We start from the raw sequence: 20,966 nt of genomic DNA, 5'->3' as shown, positions 1-20,966 counted from the left end.
AAAAAAAAAATCTAGCTGTTTGACCAGATTTTGGCAATTTCCAGAGTGATTTCCTATCCTAGGCTGTCAATTATCCTGGCTCTATTTTTTTTTTCATTTTTCTTTACCCGCTTATTTTCTTAATTATTTTATCCCCCACTAGCATTCCCATGAGGAGAATTACAACAAATTTATTTACTTGAGAACACTGAAAAAGGTTTTGGTAGAGAATGCCTTGACAATGGTTGCTGAAATATAGTTGAATTTTTAGAAGATTTAAAATAAATATACTATTCCTGCCATCATTGTTATGTTAAAAGATGGTCTTCCTTTCATGCATTTAATTAGTCTCACCTGTAGCAGTACAGTACAATTACTACAGGGTGACTCAGATTTGGTTTTTATAGAATGAAATAAAATGTTCTGTAATTCAAGGCAAATTTCCTCTGGTAGATAGAAAGATTGAAGGGAAAATTATGAGTCAATCATATTAGAAGTTCAAGTTCAATCTCATTAGTGAAAATGCAGATTAAAATATGATATTTTAATAATGTATTAAAGTGAAAAAGAAGATAAAAATTATCATTCTCAATGGTTATGAACGATATAGTGATATAAGATTATTTATGTTCCTCCTATGAAGTTATGCATTTGAAAGGAATTTATATCAGGAGTCTGAAAAAAGTGAACACCTTTGTCTTAATTTGGGATTCTAGTCTAAGAAAATAATCAATGATGTGAACATTTATATTTACTGAAGCATTATTTATAATATAAAAGCTAAAGACTATTTATAAATCTTATAAAAAGAAAATGATAGTATATTCATAAAATGGTATATTGTACAGCCACTAAAAATTATGTAGGATTTAATAATTAAAGAGAATTTAATTAATTTGGGGAAATGTTCTTGATAGATAGATTTCAATTTGGTCCCTATAACAAAACAATATCCTAGTCAGATGTTTGTTTCTATATTTTTTGCTACAGTTATTAATTTATTCTGCTACATAAATTCTAAAACATTAACAATTTTATAAATAACAGATGATCCAAGTTATGGCAATTTCACAGTGTATACCATAGTAGTCATAAGTAATGTATTCTTGGTGTCATACTTAAATAATAATTATTATGGATAATAACCATCAGATGACAAGTATAAAATACATTTATAGTCCTAAGTAAAGGAAATGAGAGAAAATTCTAGACAAACATTAAGTTTCTAAAACAATTCAGTAGGATAGTGTTAATAATCACATGCTTTCTATGATTTTGGTATAGCTATAGCCCAATAACTGGCTAAAGCCCACCGGTTATTTGATGTTTATTAATGGTTGGCAGACAAACAAATCATTTCTATGAGAACTCCAGTAATCTTTCTTTAATTTCTGATTTTGGAGCTATCTTCTTAATTGAAAACTCTTATTTTACTTTAAAAAAAAGGATTAAACAGGCTTCTTTCTTGGTATAGTTGCTTTGGGATACTATTTGGCAGCATCTACTAAAAGGGAACACATGCTTGCCCTGTGATCATCAATTCCATTCCTGGATATATACCTACCAGAGATGTGTACATATCTGCACCAAAAGCCATGCACAGAAATGAGGCGGCAAAAATTCATAATAACCCCAAGTTGGAAGTTACCTAAATGTTCCCAACGGTGGAATGGATAAAAACTTTGTGGTATAGTATTAGGACAAATAAAAATAAGAGGCTTTATTCTCCATGTTGAAAATAAGGAGAGAGATTTCCTTTCACTCCTTTAGAGCATTTAATTTAGAAAATCTAAAATTATAAGTACTTTCTCCTCTCTTTGAAATGTATATGAACCCTTTAGAAAACTAGTCAGGGCTTTGTCAGTTCTGTCCCAGCAATGTCTTTCTCAAAGACCTGGGAGCCCTTTCTTTGAAATGTAAACATCAAGGGAGCTAGCACACCGATCTCTGGGTTTCTGTGGAAGCATAGGAGCCTAGCTTCAGAGGGCTCCTCGCTCCAGTTTGCAGAACTGTCGTATAGACATGAAAAGTTTGGTTTTCCTCTGGATAAAACCAATTTGCTGACACAGATGGTCACCTCAATTGCCAGGTAATGTTAGGATAAACGAAGTGTGATGTAATGGGTTGTATCTGCTTGGATAATTAAGGGGGTGAGATTCTGTCTTTGCAGTCTCTCAGTGGATTGCCTATAATGCGCATCACATTCTTGTTTAATGCTGATTCAATAATAAAACTGTGGGGCTTTTTTCTCTGCTACCTTTGTGGAGAGAATCCCTGGGTTGGAAGAAGATTTGGTTTTTAATTATACTTCCCCAACAATAGTCACACAATGGAAAACTAACAAGGCAAGTAAACAAAACAGTGCACTACACAAAACAATATGCATGAATTTCACAAACATAATGTTAAGTGCAAGATGCCAGACAGAAGAGCACACACTGTGTGATTCCAATTATATAACGCTCTAAAACTGGCAAAACCAATCTATGATGTTGGAAGTCCCGACAGTGGTTACCTTGGGGGAGGGGGTTAGTGACTAGAATGGGACACCAGGGAGATTTCTGGGCTGTTAATGTTCTGTGTCTTGAGCTAGGTGCTAGTTACACAGGTTTGCTCACTTACGAAACTTCTTTGGGCAAATACTTCTGGTTTCTGCACATTTCTGTATGTATATTAATAATTTCAATAAAGGTTTTAAAATCTATTTTCTCTATTTACTCTTTGGTTCCAGAACTATACTTTTAAGATTATTGCAGTCATACATATGATTTTCATTGTTTTTAAATTAAAACGCTTTAACTAAAAAGAAAAGTCAGATTTTGTTTTCTATTAACATCTGGGTAAAAGGAATGTGATTTTCTTTAAATCTTAAGGGACTGGCCAGGCACAGTGGCTCACGCCTGTAATCCTAGCACTCTGGGAGGCCGAGGCGGGCGGATTGTTTGAGCTCAGGAGTTCGAAAGCAGCCTGAGCAAGAGCGAGATCCCGTCTCTACCAAAAATAGAAAGAAATTAATTGGACAGCTAAAAATATATAGAAAAAATTAGCCGGGCATGGTGGCGCATGTCTGTAGTCCCAGCTACTTGGGAGGCTGAGGCAGTAGGATTGCTTGAGCCCAGGAGTTTGAGGTTGCTGTGAGCTAGGCTGACACCACGGCACTCATTCTAGCCAGGGCAACAAAGTGAGACTCTGTCTCAAAAATAAATAAATAAATAAATAAATAAATAAATCTTAAGGGACTATAGCACAGTAATGAAGAAACAGATTTCATATCTTGGATAAGTTCTTATTTGATATAATAAGAGAAAATAAAGGATCAATAGTTATTTTTAAAGCACAGAATTGTTCTAATTTTTAAATCTTATATGAAAAATGTGTCTTTAAATGGCAGACCAAAGCAATTTTTTTCTCTACACTCTAGCAAATACCTAGATTTTAAACTAGTTAAGAGGATAACATTGTAGTGGCTATTGTTTTAACCAAGGTAAACTTTAAGACCTGCAGTGCAAAACAGAGCATCATTTACTGTGTGGCTATAATATGATTAGCACATAGTTAAGTGCTGTGTATATTTTGTGTATATTTCCTTTAAAAAATCCTTGCTTCACCTGAACTCAGAATCTAGGGAGAAAACCACACAGGTGTGCTTCATTAACTGATTTGTAATGCAAACAGCTGGGAACTTTTCTAAGCAAGGTCACCTAAAATTTTGTTTTCTTTATTTCAGTAATCCTTGCTAAACTTGAAAATTTCAGAACTGGAAGAAATAGAGAAGTAATCTAAACATTTTCAAATATCATAATACAAAAACGAAATTTAAACTCTATCGTCATGAATTTCTTCCTGAGAAATAAGCTACTTCGTCTCCCTCTATTTTCTTTCTCATTGGTAGACATCTGAAAATTTTTTGCCAAGCCAAAAGCATTGGCCTTACACCTTTATTATTAATAGTCTCCTATTCAAGCTTATAAAATATTAAATCTTACGAAAAATTTCTCAGTCTAAGAATATTCAAAATTTTAGACCTCTACTATGATAAATGAAAGGAATTCAATTCAGATTTGAGTGCGATTAACATTTCGGATTTCTAAAAAATAATTCTTACCTGTGAGTGATATATATTAAACTGAGTTTCGTTTGTGAGTATGAACAGTAAAGAAATGGAAGTATCTAGGTTCATATTGATCAAGAAGATCATAAAGGGCAAAGGTTGCAATCACTTTCTTTGTTCAAGAAGTAATTTCACATCACATTCTATAAAAAACATGTTTTAATACCAAACTAAAAATCATCTCTCTGATAAAATATCAAATGAAATTTTATTCTCTTATAGATTTACTTTAAGTTAGGTCCTAATTCCCTTACTTATTATAATAGTCAACAGGCAAAATGCTTTATATTAGGTATTTTATGTAAATAAGAATAACACAAAAGAAACTCTATTGCCACAAATAATCACAAGGTTTGGGATTTTTTTACCCTGCTACTTGACAAATTTTATATATGTGTGTATCAAAGTGTGAATTTGCAATTTTTGGAATGCAAGCTCACAGAGAGTAGAAGTCGTATCTTTTGGTGGTATTAACTACTGTTTCCATACCTCCACACGTTAACATATTTTGCAAATGATAAACAAAGGTAAATGTTTCCTCTTTTAGAATTACATTATATTCCTATATCTCAGTGAACAGTTTGTTGGCAGGCTGCATTTGGGCCCATCTGTTCAATTTCTAACCCTCTGATTTATTTCTGGTACAATGATTAATCAAGTTCATTTTAGGTAAGTGGCTGCAATGCTCACACCATTCTGAGACAACAACGGAAGCTATAAATGACTCTCTAATTTTCATGCATTTATTAGTATTAATTAGTATTTCCTTTACGTACCTTTTTGCTAAATTTTCTGATTTCTCTGAATTTTCAATAGACAGGACGAAAAGGTTAATAAACCAGGTCAGTGAATATTGGTACATGGGCTCAATGTTGGCCAAATCAGCAATAGAAAAAAACAGGATGGAGGAATGGATGGCAATGGGGCGATAGCCCATGCGTGTGGAGTCGATCTTTTTCTCTGTCTCTTCGGCTACTTCCTGCTTTTGAGAAATCTCATTAGCCAAAGCCTTGGAGGAAGATAATATCTTAATAGCAGTTTCATCTTCTAATATATTGCCTTCCGAAGATGAAAGCACTTCTAAAATCTTGTCTTCTATTTCTTTTAACTGCCTGGAATAAAACACAATTTTCTCAGAAGAAAAAGAAATCATTTAAAATCACTTCACGTATACGTTCTTTTATAAGAAACAAAGAGCTTGTAACCTAAAGAAATGCATCACTTTGTGACAAATATCCGTAACGATGATGTTGTATAATTAATTTCTTATCTTGCAAAATGTCACAAAGAGGGCCTTTCTGCTCCAGTTCCCTTTTTAATGATCATTTGTGTGGTAACTGGGGAGAAATACAGTCAGCCAATCTACTCTGCCATCAAGTGTCTCAGCTCAGAGTGAACAGAAAGGATCACTCCATTTATTTTCTGAAATTTTACATGACTTACGCAGCTTTACTCTTTCTACCTATGATATAGATGTTATGAGCAGAAAGTGGGAAGCAACATATTCATTCCTTTATACCATGCTCCAGTAAAAACAGGTTACCTCAGTTACACAATGAATACTAAAACTTTTGTGCTAAAACTTCATTGAATAGTTGAAAATACACTGCCTGGACCTGTGGCCAGCCTTCTGGTTCTCCCAGTGCCTAAGAACTTGCATTTAAAAATGTACTCAGCAATGCAATTTTCTAAATTAACATAGAGGCACTGTAATTCCTTACATTTTCTTCTTAAATTTTCCCATTTGGTGTACCTATTAAATTTAACAAAAAAGAACTTTAAAATGTACTTTAATTCATTCTAGTGATTGTGAAATAAATAAGAATAATTCTGTGTTTTATGATATTTAAAACCTTTTGTTTTCAGCTCCTTGTAATATCAAGGCTTGCTTTTCTTCTTCCAGGTCCGGCCTTTCTCGTGCCACCACAATTCCCAGAAGCTGATCCTGCATTCCCTCAGAAGTGATCATGAAGTTTAATAATGTCACCTATAAATGGAATGATAGACAAATATTGCATCATTATTTCTATTGGAAAAGTCTCTGCTCATATACATTAAGTTCCAACCTTAAAATAGACTCTATTTACTATATATGTGTGCGTGTGTGTGTGTGTGTGTGTGTGTATGGAATTTGTAGAAACTATGATTAAAGCATAAGGAAGCATGATTGTTGGATTAAAAATCCACTACAGTTTCTCATAGTCAGAAATGTAATACCTTAAAGGGTTTGTTTGGTAATCAATTTATTCTCATTTCAAACTGATCTAATTTTTGACAACTCTTTAACACCAAAAATCCATTAAAATTGGATTGGAAGCTATCTTTAATATTACATGGACTAGCTGATTTACATTTTAAGAATCCTAGTGGTGTCAAAAGTAAAGGAAATCTTACAAAGCAAGATAAGTGAAAAAAGAACACTAATTACTTGGCATGAGTAAAGTATTTTTACAATACAATAATCAGTCACTATTGTGAACTAAAGAATTTACATTTTAATGATGTTCATCGAGAGGCTGTCTGCTAACACCTGCTTCATCCAGGTACCTAATTGCTCTTACAGGCAAATCTTAAAATTCGCCCCCTCCTGGTTCTTTCCCATAAATCTGCAAATATGTCCAAGTCTCTTTTTTTTAAAAAAAAACGAACAACAAATAAATCATTCTATGGCTCCTACAATCCCTTCCAGCTATGGAATGATTTCTCTTTGTGCTTTCACAACTACACTTATTGAAAATGTTATTTGTATGTGTTTTCTGTCTCTACCTCATTTCATTACTTGGCCCTCTTACAGTCTGATCCCTGCCTGGCCTCTGCACATTCCGTCAATACACACAGCAATAAACCACACAAACTTTCTGGCTCTGGTCACCATAAGCCAATAAACACTGACTTGACCTTGGCTTCATTTGCAATCCTCACCGTTTTGTTTGTTCATCTGTTTTGCAGTCTGCCTGCCCTCATGTCTTGAGTGAAGGTCTGCATTTATGTCTTTTTTTTTTTTTGGAAGTCAGATGACTCTATTATGATGTATCAATAATTTTTTTATTTTTAATTAACTTTTATGGATACATAATAGTTGTATATATTGCACCTATGTCTTAAGCATCACCTCCCACTACTCTTTTTCATGTGCCTTTCACTTTGGCTACTCTGAACTGATTGTGGAATCCCATACTATGACACGCCTCCATGTGCTCCAATGTTTGTGCTACTTGGACAGACGCCCTTCCCCTTGTTATGCACCAGATCAACTCCTATTCATTTGTCAATGTGCAGATCAAGTGTTACCTCCTCTTGGACACTTTTCCAGAGAATGTGTTCTGCCCCCACCCCTTCCCAAGGCTTCTTCCTGTACTTCCTCATAGGGGCTCTAACCTCTTATAGCACACATCACACTGTATACAATCACCGGTTTACTCATCTCTCTCCTAGTCTGCAGTGAAAATAACTTTAGTACAGGGATCATCTTGTATTTGACTTTATGTCTCTACTGTCTGGCACAAAGTAATGCTCCCTAAAAAACTACTGAGTGAACAATCAGAATGTCAATATACCCTGTTCATGGAGTAGCTTTCTGCTACTTCTCTTTCCTAAAATTTTTGGCATTTGGTTATTTTCCAAGGCATTTCATATAAAATAATAGCCACTATGAATCAGGATTTATGCTACAAAGAAGAATAAGATATGGTGTGGTCACTGCCCTTAAGGAGTTTCAGTCGAGTAGGGCAAACAAAAGTGCAGACAACATCCAGGGGCGTAAGGCCCTAGTAGGAGGACAGAGGAAGGTCTCCCGACCTAGGTTTAGCAAATCAAGGAGGGCTTCCCCCAAGCAATGATGTACACGGTGATTAGCAGTTATTCATGAGAAAGAAGGCGGCAACATTACAGCCCAGGAGGTTTCCACCTTGGCTGCTTATTGGAATATCCCACGGAATCTAAAAACCAATAGTGTCTGGAGAGTTTGATTTAATTGGTCTGGAGTGTGGTCTGGGTACAGAGAGTTTTAAAAGCTGCCCAGGTGATTTTACTGTGCAGCTGGGATTGAGAATGGTAGCTCCTGGCAGACGAAACAGCGCAGGGAAAGCAGCAGAGGAACACAAAACACGTTTAGAGGAACACAGGCAATGCACGATCCCAACGCCAGACGGCGTGTAGGTAGACCCCAGTGAGTAGTCTTCATATGCCATTGGGGCATGGGGCGTGTACAACCAAAAATAAACATTTTCTATCATGTGTCTGAGGATTCGATACTCACAGCCATCATAAATATTAAAAATACTAGTTTCTTCCCCTTGAAAATACTACAAAAATTTCAGGAACTACCGTAAACCATCAGAGGCGACTCGGTATTTGCTCCGTTTTCATCACTTCTCTAAAAAAAGGAGATCGCTTAGTAGGAAATACTTTGCTAAGCCCAAGCAACACCACTGAACTCTATACATTAGTGAATATTTTGTCCAAGAGTTTTTAATATATTTTATATCACAACTTAGCCAGATGATAGCATCTAAAAAAATTGCCATTTTGACATACCCAAATCTGACAGGTTTTTTAATTAGAATTTTAAAGCAGAAGAATTAGGAGACAGGAAACAAAATAACCCAATGGGCAAACTACCTATATGTAGGTTATAATCAACCAAACATAACACATTCAGCTTATTAGAAGTATTTATTTGCATAGCACAAATGTTCTTGTTTTTATATTTTATTCCTTCCAAGACTCTGCTATGTGGGTTAGAAAAAGGTGCCATCTGCATGCAGACTGAGTCCCGCACCAGGCCAACACCTAAGAAGCTTGGGGCTAGATTTTAGCCCTATTTAATTCCACCTCTGTGCTATGTACAAACTGCACAACTATGGAAACAGCCGCTAGTCTCCCTCCTAAAGACAACACTATTTCCCTAGCAGCAAGAGATTAAAAAAAGAAGAGTAAAAATGTTATTTTTCTAATCTCAACAAGTTCTTTGGCACCTTTCTTTGGTGGTTTTGCCTGATTTGGAAATTGTCTGTGTTGCCAAGGCACAAAGGTTTTCCTTTCTTCCAAACTGAAAATAGGTAATGCTGTAACTGATGTTGCTGTCCTCTCTCTCTTTGGTCTTTGTCTTTTCCTGTGTATTCCCAGCTCTGGCTACTGCATAGGAGACGGTGTGTTTCCTTGCCCTTCCTTACATGAGAATATTTCCTCTGCAGGAACAGAGTAATTTTGCCTGTCTGGGGTCAGTAAGTGTAAAACAGCTCCTTGCAACACCCCTAGGAAGGCGATTCCCTCGTTTGGTGTAAACCTAGACACTTCCTCCATGGTGGGTCTCATTTAGGTTAAATTTTTCCCCCACTTCTCCCATAGTAGGCCTTTGAATATCACTAAGTATAGATTACATGGATATAATCATAAATTTAGATGAGATAATAAGCAATTCTTGAAATTGAGCAATTTGGAAAACTCATTAAATGTTATATATTTAATAATTCTCTACTGCTTTGGCATTTATTCATCTAAAACTATAATTACAGCTTTCAAGGGATTTGCCCTATTGGCATGAGGAACCAAGTGCACAGGTTCCATTTGCTTTAATCCAAAAACCATAGGCACAGTGTTAGCAAAATGCATGTTTTACAACTTTTACTTCATTGTGTTCAGACACAATGAGGTATTCATTCATATTCCATTAATTTTGGATCTTTTAAAATCTAGATTTTGCAAATCTAGCCATTTGTTCACAAATAAACATTTAAGATCATAAAATATGGCTTCATAATTTTATTTTCATTTAGACTCAAAAGGATTATAGCAGCATGGCACCATCCCTTGGGTGCTTTTGAAAGCAAAAGGTACATAAAAGATCCTAAAAATGGGATCGAGAGGAAGTATTCTAATTTGTAAATGAAAGCAAGTAACTGCCTCACTATGTTTTCTAATCCCTGTTTAATCAATTCCAGCAATTAAAAATAATGAAGCAATAAGACACTCTAGGGATCTTAAGGATTTTGATACTGAATCATAGATATTTCCTCCCCACAGCGTTTTATGACTTCTATTATAACCAGTTATTAGTGAACTAAGAATTGTGTGATATTTTCACATATTTTACTGAAAAGTAAAAAAGGTTTTCCATGTCATTTACTTAAAAACATTTTTTTCTAACACAGCTTTTATCATTTCGTTTTAGGCTTCTTTCTTTTTTTTTTTGAGACAGAGTCTCACTCTGTTGCCCTGGCTAGAGTGAGTGCCGTGGCGTCAGCCTAGCTCACAGCAACCTCAGTCTCCTCCTGCCTCAGCCTCCCAAGTAGCTGGGACTATAGGCATGTGCCACCATGCCCGGCTAATTTTTTCTATATATTTTTAGTTGTCCAATTAATTTCTTTCTATTTTTGGTAGAGACGGGGTCTCGCTCTTGCTCAGGCTGCTTTCGAACTCCTGAGCTCAAACAATCCGCCCGCCTCGGCCTCCCAGAGTGCTAGGATTACAGGCATGAGCCACCGCGCCTGGCCCTAGGCTTCTTTCTTTTTCACTTACATTTAAAATAGTTAAATAAAGCTAATAAATAACACTAATATAACACTACCTGTTGGGCCTTGTTCTAAGCATTTTACATAGATTAATTTATTTAGTCTTCACATCACTCTATGAAAGACACTTTTATTATTCCCATTTGACAGATGAGGGAATTAAGGCACAGAGAGGTTAATAACTTGCCCCAAATCACACACTTGGCAAATAATAGACCTGGGATTTGAACCAAGGTAGTGGCGACTGAATCTATGCTCTTAACTACTACTGGACATTCTTTCTCCTAACAGGTAAGTAGATAATAGATACTTTTTAGGTGTTTAGATAACATATTGTATTTTAATTAGTTAAAAACAATGGCCAAGAATTTCCATATTTTAACATTTTGTTTTTAAAATTAAGCTCAAGGGTCATCCCATTTTCCCCCAGTCTTCCTGGCATCCCTAAAAGTCCAGTCTAAGTGTCCTCAAACTCTGAGTTCCCAGGAAACTTCGTAGCTCCTGTCTTCCTAGTCATTGGTCACTCTGCATACACATTTATAATGTAAACCTCTTGAGAGCAGGGATCATGTTTATTCATCTTGGAAAGAATAAATTACACCATCTTAGTCCTTTCTCTGCCTCTCTGCAGAGAGAGGCCTATGTTAATTTAAATATTTCCAATAAAGAAGACCATTCGAACTCACTGGATAAATCTTGCCTCTATGTATAGCTTTCAAAATCTGAATAAGTATTTCTTAACATCCTCTCCTGCTTGATACTGTTAATGAAAGCAATCCTTCACTCACTCACTCATTCACTCACTCCACAAACATTTATTGAATGCCAACTAGTGCCAAGAATTAGGAATAAAAACAGAATAAGGTGCAGGCCCTAAAACCTCCAGGAGCTCAGCTGCAGATCAACATCTCAAGTCGTTTTAGTCATTGACTAAAACTTTGAGCCAACTTTACTCTTTAAGGGAATTTTTAGTACTTTAAAAGAACAGTGATTGAAAACAGTTCTTTTAAGTAATTATATAAAATCAGATAGCAGCAACCTTAGTCTTGGAAAGAATGAAGTTCTGTTTCTGAATTTCAATTCCAATAATTAGCATATTATCATTTGTTACAAAGAAAGAATGTGAATATGTCATCTATTTTTAACAATGAAAATCTAAGAATCATATCAGTTGTAGAAATTAGATTCTGATAGTCTTTTTTCACAGCATACTGAAGGCTCCTTTATGACTTACATGCACACACAAAAGCAACAGCTGGAAATTATTATAGCAATTTTAAGAAACACAAAAAAGGACAAAATCCATTTTTCTTAGGACGACTTCTTCTTTGGGCTCAGGAGGAAAATATAGTCACTTATTGTAAAACATGATAAAGAAACATTCATTTTAGATACTGGCCTTCACTGATGTTTCAGGAAGATAATGAGGATTTCTTAGCTTGGTAGTAATATAGAAGCGGAAGTCGGGCGCATATTCAATTGTAGAGTCACCAAGGCGGATACATGTACTCCCACCCTGTTTAAAGGTCTGCTTTAGTAGAAGAGGTTCCAAAATAGGATCTAGTTCTTCTCCAACATTTTCTAGCAACACTGGAGTAAAATCAGAAAAAGATTCCATGTTATTTTTAATATTGACTGTAAACAATCAACCCTCGGAGTTCTTTCAACCTTCAAGATTGCTTGTGTTCCTAGTTATTATTTTTGGCTTCTAAGTATAGGGAAATGATGCCATAAAAATAGTTGCATTCTGTGTGAAGGGTGTAACCGGTACATCTACCTGGTCATCCTGATTCTATACCCCTGAGCCATAGTCCTGCTGGCTGCCCCCCACCTGGTCTGGACACCTACTTCACTAGGTGTCCAAGCATGATGGCAGTGAAGTCTATCCATCTGAGACACCGGAGAAAAAGAATTTCTAGTTGTAGTTATTATAAATAATTACTTTATTTTTAATTATAAAAAATAACATACTTATGTAGAACATCTGGAAATATAGGAAAACCCATAAAGAGGAAATTGAAAACTAACCCCAATTAGAGGGAGATTAATCTCTCCTCTCCCTCAACATTTTACATAACTGACTCATACCATATATAGATTGGTAGAAAAATGACACAAAATATATGGTATGATAATTGTTAAATAAATTATTTTTCACTTCACTATTATTTATCTTTTTACACATACAGTTAAGCCTAAACAATACATTGAATTTTGCATCCTAATTATTTTGCTTGACTTATATTATAAATATTTCCCCATGTTATTAAAAGCTCTAATAAATATGCTTTTAATTACTGCATAATAGTCTATCATATTGTTCTCTCCTTTTTTTAATCAATGCTCTATTATTAGATATTTGTATTGTTTCCTGTTCTTAATATTATAGATAGCACTGTACAAAACTTTGCATTTCAGAATATTTTCTTCTGATAGCATTCTAGAGGGGGAAATCCCTGGGTCAAAGATTAGTGACACTGTTGAGGTTATTGATATACTTGCTGCGTGTAAGTCTTACATTTTGGTGTCTGGGCTGCTATCATCACCAAACTTGGATCATGGCATTTTGTAGGAGTCCCTGAATGGACGGTGTGTGCCATCTGGATGGGAAGGAAGGGGATGACTGGTATTTGGATCTCTATTGCAGTGAAATGCAGACATAGTCTGCTCCTTCCCACAGGTTAGTCCTGGCTAAATGAATTCTTAATTGTCTTCTTGTTGATTTCTTCCACTGCTGAGATCTTAGCCAAAGTCGGTATGTCAGATGATTTTTAAACTCATTTTCATTTTCTGCTTGCATAAAACGATTATTTTTCATGGTTAAATAATATGAGTGCATCATAATGTATTAAATACGTTAATCTTCTATTGTTTAGGTTGCTTCCATTTTTGCAGTTATTAATAATGCTACAATAATGAACATCTTTTTGAAAATTCCTTTGTATTCATCTCTGATTACTTAATCAGGCTGGAGTCTTAGACGTGGAATTAATGGTCAACAGTTACGAGCATTTTAAAAGCTTCTTACATTGTCACATTACTTGCCTGAAAAGCCATCGAGATTTCAGAGTTGCAACGAGCACTCATTTTGTTGTTTGTTTTTAAACCTATTTTTACAAAGTAACCCTGTACTTACACATGCTGGACACCATGCTGACATTGTGTTTTCTCATCACCCTCACAACTTTAAAAATACAGGCTATTTTTACCTCAGTTTTGCCGATGAATCAGGACGGGTAATTGAAGTACATTTTTCAGTTAAATCAACTAGTAAATGACAAAGCAGGGACTTAAACAAGGCAGTCTGGCTCCTTATAGTGCCCTCTTAACCACCATGGGATACTATCAGCATTAAATAATATATTTGTGACCTACAATTTGATAGGTTAAAAATACTGTTAGAATTTGTATTTGGGGCAAGGTGTTCTGGGCGTTTTTTGGCAAAATGTGATGCAGATTTGTTCCTCTACTCGTTCAGTCACTTAGAATGCAATGGCCACACAGTACACATGCTCACTCAACGGCATCTAGCGCCCACTGACTAGTACAGTGAGGTTGTCATTGTTCACACATGCGCATTCCAGTCCACTCTCCTTGGCTGCCAAGTTACACTGATGTCACACAAACTGTTCTCCTTAAATTAACAATGGCTGGAAACTTTCTGGACAGACCTTGTATTAACATATTAAGGTTTGTTCCAGAACTTAGTCCAGTTAATGCCAAACTTACTCTTCTGAATTTTCATTGGCTCTTTACTTTCTTTTCTCCTAGGTTTGCTTTAGTATTATTTTGTAAACGCTTATTTCTGAAAAAGTTGACATCATCACAACATACAGTTTTTCTATCAGAGAAAAAGAAACGTCTCAGGCAAGTCTTCTCTTGTTTTTCAGTAAAGCTTTGTCATTTTTCTCACCTTTTTTTTTTTTTTTTTTTTGAGGCAGGGTCTTACTCCATTTCCCTGGTGAATGCTGTGGCATCAGCCTAGCTCACAGCAACCTCAAACTCCTGGGCTCAAGCAATCCTTCTGCCTCAGCCTCCTGAGTAGCTGGGACTACAGGCATGCACCACCATGCCCGGCTAATTTTTTCTATATATATATATTTTTTTAGTTGTCCAGATCATTTCTTTCTATTTTTTGGTAGAGACGGGGTCTCGCTCTTGCTCAGGCTGATCTCGAACTCCTGACCTTGAGCGATCCACCCGCCTCGGCCTCCCAGAGTGCTAGGATTACAGGCGTGAGCTACCGCGCCCAGCCTCTCACTTTTTATTGTTAAAGTTATTCTAAGTTTTTTTTATTTTGTTTTGTTTTCTATTCACTGGTTGTCTAGAATCACTTTCCACTTATTTTGATTCTCATTTGTTATTAATTTAATATTCTTTTTGGAATATAAGTACTCCACTGAATTCTTTTATTCTAATACCTTTCAGAAGGTATTGTCTAGATGTGGTATAGTTGTCTAGATGAGGTATATTGTCTACTAATATAATTGTGCTTCCTCTTTTCCAAATGTTATAGCACCCTAATTATTTCTTGTCTTGTTCCATTGGAAAAAACATTCCTAACAATGTTAAACAATAATAGTGATATTCGATATCAATTTCTCATTTTCATTTTTACACGATCGTATTTTAAAAATCTAATTTACTAGACACTGACGAACTGCAATTCTGTTTAAGAAATATTATAACATTTAAGTTTTGCTTAATTGCCTCAACATTTATCAATTTTCATTTTTTGCATAAAATCTGATATTTAATGTTGGCTAAAAATATTTTGTTGTAAAATTTCATCCCCTAATCACTGTAATTTTTCCTAGTTTGAAATGTAATTAAGAGTGTCTATATTACTATATAAGTATCTTTTTTAGAAACTAAAATATACGTTATGAACCTTAAACATTACAAGCTTGATTCTTTTCCCCAAGAGTGAAAATTTATTGCCTCATTGGTAGAATCAAGTCTTGAGCCTGTCAGGAAAGATTTTTGTAGTGCCTTGATTTAAAAAAAAAAAAATATTCTCAGTATTGACTATCATAAGCCTCACTGGGAAATTAAAAGCATTTTAAACTTTAAAAGACAGAAAAAAAGAACAAAAACTTACAGGTACATGAATTACCCAGAATGCTATCCTTAATTTAACTATTTTATTTTGACTCTAACTTTTGACTCCTTATTTAACTTTAATTATATTGAAATATGTCCCATGTTAAAATTACAGGAGCAAATTCAGGAGACAGACTTCTCTTCATATTTCTATCATCAAGTTTAACAATATGCTGGTTTACGTAAAACTTCATTCCTCATTTCCAAGTGCCAGCACATTACAGTATTTGCAAAGCTTGTGGGAAACCAAGACTGGGAATCCAAGCACACAGCTGCTAATGTCTTTGAGAAAGGCAGATCATCATCTCACTCAAAACGAACAAACAGTTATCCTTAGCAACAGAAATATAAAGAGGATCATATGTTCTTTTCAAATTTCTTTTGCACATAAGACTTAAATAATATCAGTTTTTAAGTTATAAATTATCTACATTATCTTATATGAGACTTCAAATTAATAGGAAAAAAATCTTCCGCACATTATGTTCCACACTGCAGCATAATGTATTCAAAGTAGATTCAACAATTACTGAGCACCTATCAAGTGCCCTTAAGCAGCTTGTAGATGAGAAACGAACAGTCACATACATAAAATAAGGGCAACAGAAGAAATTCATGCAAGTTTCAGTGTTGGCACTTCATTGGAAGAGTCAAGATGTCACAGAAAAAGAGGTATTTGAACTGTATCTTAAAAGATGAAATTTAAAGGGATTCGCCAGATGGATGGAAGAGTAGACATAAGCTAAGAGGCTGAAACAATGCCGCGTTGTTACAAGCACTGCCTGCTCCCAGGCACCCTGCACTCCGATTTTCTAATCCTTATTTCACCTGTAATCTCTGTCTCCCCCTTTAAGCCAATAAATTCCATGAAAGCAGAGACCAAGTCTGTCCTGTTCACGCTGTGTTTTCAATGCCTACTGCAGAGCATCATATAAGGTAGTTGCAAAATAAACGTTGAATGAATGGACAAAGGAGCGAATGAAAGAAATATTAAACCAGAAGTAGCTTGGTATCCCTGATTTGTTGTATAAAAGGGGGAAAGTAAGTAAAATGCTGGGAGACAAGAAAAGTAAGGAAGGCTCAGATATGATAGATTTTGCTATTGATACAAAGGTTTTTTTTAATGAGTTCAATGGCAAGTCATTAAAATATCTTCTATATAAATCAATTTCTCTATCAGCAATATTTGTATAATTAATATTCTATGCAACCTCTTCTATTGGTATAGCTAATACAGATGTACCTTTATTTTCTAGAACATTGGCTTTTAAACTTTTTGAAAGCACCTTTTCAAAGAGGATCTTATCTTAAAATTCAATGTAAAAAAGAAAAGGGAGATCCACTCTTGAAGCAGAGGCAAGTAGGTAACGCAGGCAAAAACCTCTGCCTTCTCAACCCAAGCTGCCTGAGAGGGACAATAGATCAAAAGCTCCTGGTCCTGAACAGGCCAATATCTAAAGATAACTTCTTAAATGGAAGACTCTTTAACCACATATGTTTTAAAACTGTAACAGTAACTGATTCTTTTACTTGATGGTTAAATATAAAAATAGCTATAAAATCTGCCATCTGTCTCTCTTTCTATTAAGAGATTAAAACTTCTCACTTCTCTCTGATGACTAATGTTAGAAGGCACTGTAAATAATCATTAGCCATTTAAAAAGTATTTTATTCCAAAAAGTAGGTTAAATCACCTGAAAGAAGGTCTCACTTGTGTGATACAGTAAGTACTGGACAAAAGCAGAAGACTTGGGGACTAGTTCTAACGCTCCCCTTAACTGGCCATACGACCTTAGTTAAGCCATTTAATTAATGTCCTCTAATACCTCACTGACCTTGTTGATAAAATGAAGTGGTTGGAATTACTATTGGATTTCAAATTTTTATGGCCACATCTCAAAGTAAGAAATACATTTTAAATCTTGACCTTGTAGACATATAAAACTTGAAAATTTTCATGAAATGCTTACCTTTAGATTATGCTGTGAAGCCTAATATGTTCTATTCTTTTGTATTGCATTTCATTAATAAAATGTTAGTCATGACTCACTAAATGGATTTTCTCTCTCACAGTGTGACCCATAATTTGAAAAACACTAGACAGATAATCTCTGTGGCCCTTACTCCTCTAAAACTACGGAATTCTGACATTGAGATATGTGGCTGAGATCACAGAAATCTCCAGAATGTCAAGCACATGATAGGTGCTCAATCATCATTTAATTGTTTTTTACTGTATCAAGGAGAAATTATTTGAATATTTAAATTAAATTAAATAATTATAATTACTTAAAGTATTTAGAGCACCAATTCCTTCCATAAATCTTTCCTAATTCCTTTGAATTCTTATCATTCATCATCTGTGCCATTTTTATTATATTCTACTAAAAGATGATACACATAAACCATATAGTAAATGCTCAACAAAAACTAATATAAATCGAGCATTTATCAGACATTGCTATACGTATTCAAAGTACAGTAACTCATTCCTTTCTCACACTATATGGTTAAAGTACAGATGAGGAAACTGAGTCTTGGGAAGGTCAGTGAACCAAACACTGAGTGACAGAAGCAGGTACTCTGAATCCAGAGGCAGTGCCTCTATCCATCGAGTAACTGTGCTGGTCCCAATAACGGCTAGTGATGGATGTCCACTTTCTATTTTTATTACAGTGATATATATATCTGTATCACTGCATATATAATCCTGATATTAAAGAAGCAAAATATTTGCTAGAGATCATGTTTCCCCCTTTTATGTAACTCCTATATCATCATACTATATGCTAAGAACATGTTTTAAGTGAATGAAACATGGTGTGGGTGTGTGCACATCTGTATGTCCATTACATAAACACAAAATTTTGTAGGTAGACTTAGTTTTCTTTTTCATTCCATGCTTACTCTAACAGAACCTAAAATTGTAATTAATGTCCGAGGATTAACTCATTATTAATATGCATGAATAAGATGTCTATAAGACTACCCGGCATATTTATTATGATTCTTCTATATTGTACTAGCTGTAACAGTATGTGGGATTTGCTTGACTTGTCCTGGGGCTAACTATGTTGCAGTTTCATTAAGTGCTTATACTTATTTGGTCATGTAAATAGTGAAAATTTTATGGTTACATGAATTTAAAACATGACTAATAACCCCAATTTACTCAAATCACAAGGATTCTGTTTTTTCGTATTGACAGATGGGACATCTGCATAAGAGCTTTATTGAAAAATCTCTCTACTGTAAATGACTGATAATAGTCAGGCATGAAAAGCTGCACTCTCTCCCCTGCCACGTTTGTATGGTAAGTTGAGAGAGAATAAATAGATAATTGAACTAATGTCATGTTAAAATACTATTGTCATATCAAGTGGCCCTTTTAATTGCAGAAGTGGAGTTGTAATAAGAACTAAAGAATGAGAAACAACAGACAAAAATTAAAACAGCTAAATTAGAGGAAGCACCATAAATTAATCTTGAGACAAAGGAAACCTCCTAAACTTCTGGGCAGTTTATCATCTTTAAAATTCTCACTTGATTAATTATCAATAAATAATAATAGTAATAAATTAACAAAGTCACCATTTAAAATGAATCTGACACAGATAGCCTTTTAAAATAGAAATAGTCTACATAGTTTTGGGTTAATTGTGCCCCCTCAGGCATTTCCATATGTGTGTTTCTTATTCAACTACATACCAGGAGTACCAAACTGGATGCAATTTTCCAGAGTCCTGACATAGTCAGGATCACTAAATTTAATTACGTGAAGACTATTGGTTTTTTCCATGTTCTTGATCCATTTATTAGCCTGACCTTGAGGATCTATCATCAGAGGCCACCTTCTTGCATTCCTGAAAAGGAGAAGAAAGATGATGCTGATCAGGCTGTGATTTGTTTCTATGCTGTTTAATCACGTGCACATCACTTTCTTAAAATTTATCTCTCATGATGATATTTTACTTTCTAACTTATTATAAGAAATTATATTCTTAAAACAGAGACATTTAGATTGAATGGGCTATCTGAATGGCAACTACAAAAATCATCCTGCAAAGGTAACACAAGTTCTTTTACTCTTTTTGGAAAATTACAATCACTAAATGTTAACTTGTGCTTTAGAAAATACTTTGCTCCTCTTGCTAATTATGTCACAGTGACAACCATCAAGACGACTGGGTTGGAAATGAGGAAACTCCACCTCTTTACTAGGGCCTGCCATTAATTAATTATGTGACCTTGGGTAAATCACTTCATTTCCTTCCTCCGTCTCTATCTGCTATCACAACAGGGAATGAGAAAAGATTGGAACATTGCATCTCTCTCTCTGAAATCTAGACCGTTGAAGATATAATGATCTGAAAAAAAGGTGAAAAGCATAATTTTATATCATATAATCTTCATGATAGCCAAGGACACTTAAATGCTAACACAATTCTTGACCCAATCTTTGTTTCAAACACGTGTATATTTAGTATCATATATGTAGTCCATTACATATTTGCCTAGCGATTGTCAGCTTCTTATGGACAGGAATATACTATCTGAAGGTCAGAGCAGAGTTTTTGCACTATGGAAGAGCTCATACTTATTGCTTTATTCTTGCTCATATCATCCCTTTTATGGTAACAGCAAGAGCAGCTTCCCATGAGGAACACAGTTTATTTTCCAACGTGTGGTGGAGTCAGAGAAGAATTAACCAGTATCTGCCATCATCATGTGATATCCAACCACATAGCTTTCTGCCTTGTGTGAAATGTAATCAGCAATAAGATTACTATTCTTTTTCTTTCTCTTAGAAGTTTCGATAAACACAAGCCATAGTTCTTGGCGATTTTCTAAAGATACTGTCATGCCCTGCACAAGAGAGCAGAGCAAATTCACACAGAGCATCAGAAAAGCAGGAGGAGAAAATAAGAGGTTACTGAGGCAAAAAAAAAAAAAAAAAAACCCTCCAAAATGCAAAAAAAGGGGTGGGAATGGGACAGGATAATATATTAAATCTACTCTCATTATAACATGAATTTAGAATGTCACAATTTGTTCCCCAAAATAAAAGTAATCATATTCTTTTAGCAGTTACCAGTTAGAGCCTGATACAAAACAGGTAGCTTAAATGGTAAAGAAGATAGTCTTGTCCTCCAATATCAGCATTATATCATATGTTAGTCTACGTGGGCTGCCATAACAAAATACCACAGACCAGGTAGCTCAAGCAACAGCAATTTATTTTCTGGTGGTTCTGGAGCCTG

The 20,966-nt window shown here is 35.0% G+C and overlaps 1 protein-coding gene across 1 annotated transcript in view; it reads right to left on the bottom strand.

The window, feature by feature from the left end:
* DNAH7 (dynein, axonemal, heavy chain 7) overlaps positions 1 to 20,966 on the bottom strand; it is a 233,491-nt gene that overhangs the window by 50,504 nt on the left and 162,021 nt on the right. Inside the window, exons 44-47 of the mRNA XM_012641642.1 lie at positions 19,414 to 19,568; positions 12,002 to 12,192; positions 5,944 to 6,077; positions 4,863 to 5,202 (exon numbers count right to left, since the gene is read on the bottom strand). Of these exons, the coding sequence (XP_012497096.1) occupies positions 4,863 to 5,202; positions 5,944 to 6,077; positions 12,002 to 12,192; positions 19,414 to 19,568 (820 nt within the window). The remainder of the gene's footprint in view (positions 1 to 4,862; positions 5,203 to 5,943; positions 6,078 to 12,001; positions 12,193 to 19,413; positions 19,569 to 20,966) is intronic.

This window comes from Propithecus coquereli, unplaced genomic scaffold (genome assembly GCF_000956105.1).
Source record: "Propithecus coquereli isolate 6110/MARCELLA unplaced genomic scaffold, Pcoq_1.0 Scaffold167, whole genome shotgun sequence".
Classification (NCBI taxonomy): domain Eukaryota; kingdom Metazoa; phylum Chordata; class Mammalia; order Primates; family Indriidae; genus Propithecus; species Propithecus coquereli.
The sequence above is the reverse complement of the archived record's forward strand: the minus strand, read 5'-3'. Positions and strand labels throughout refer to the sequence as shown.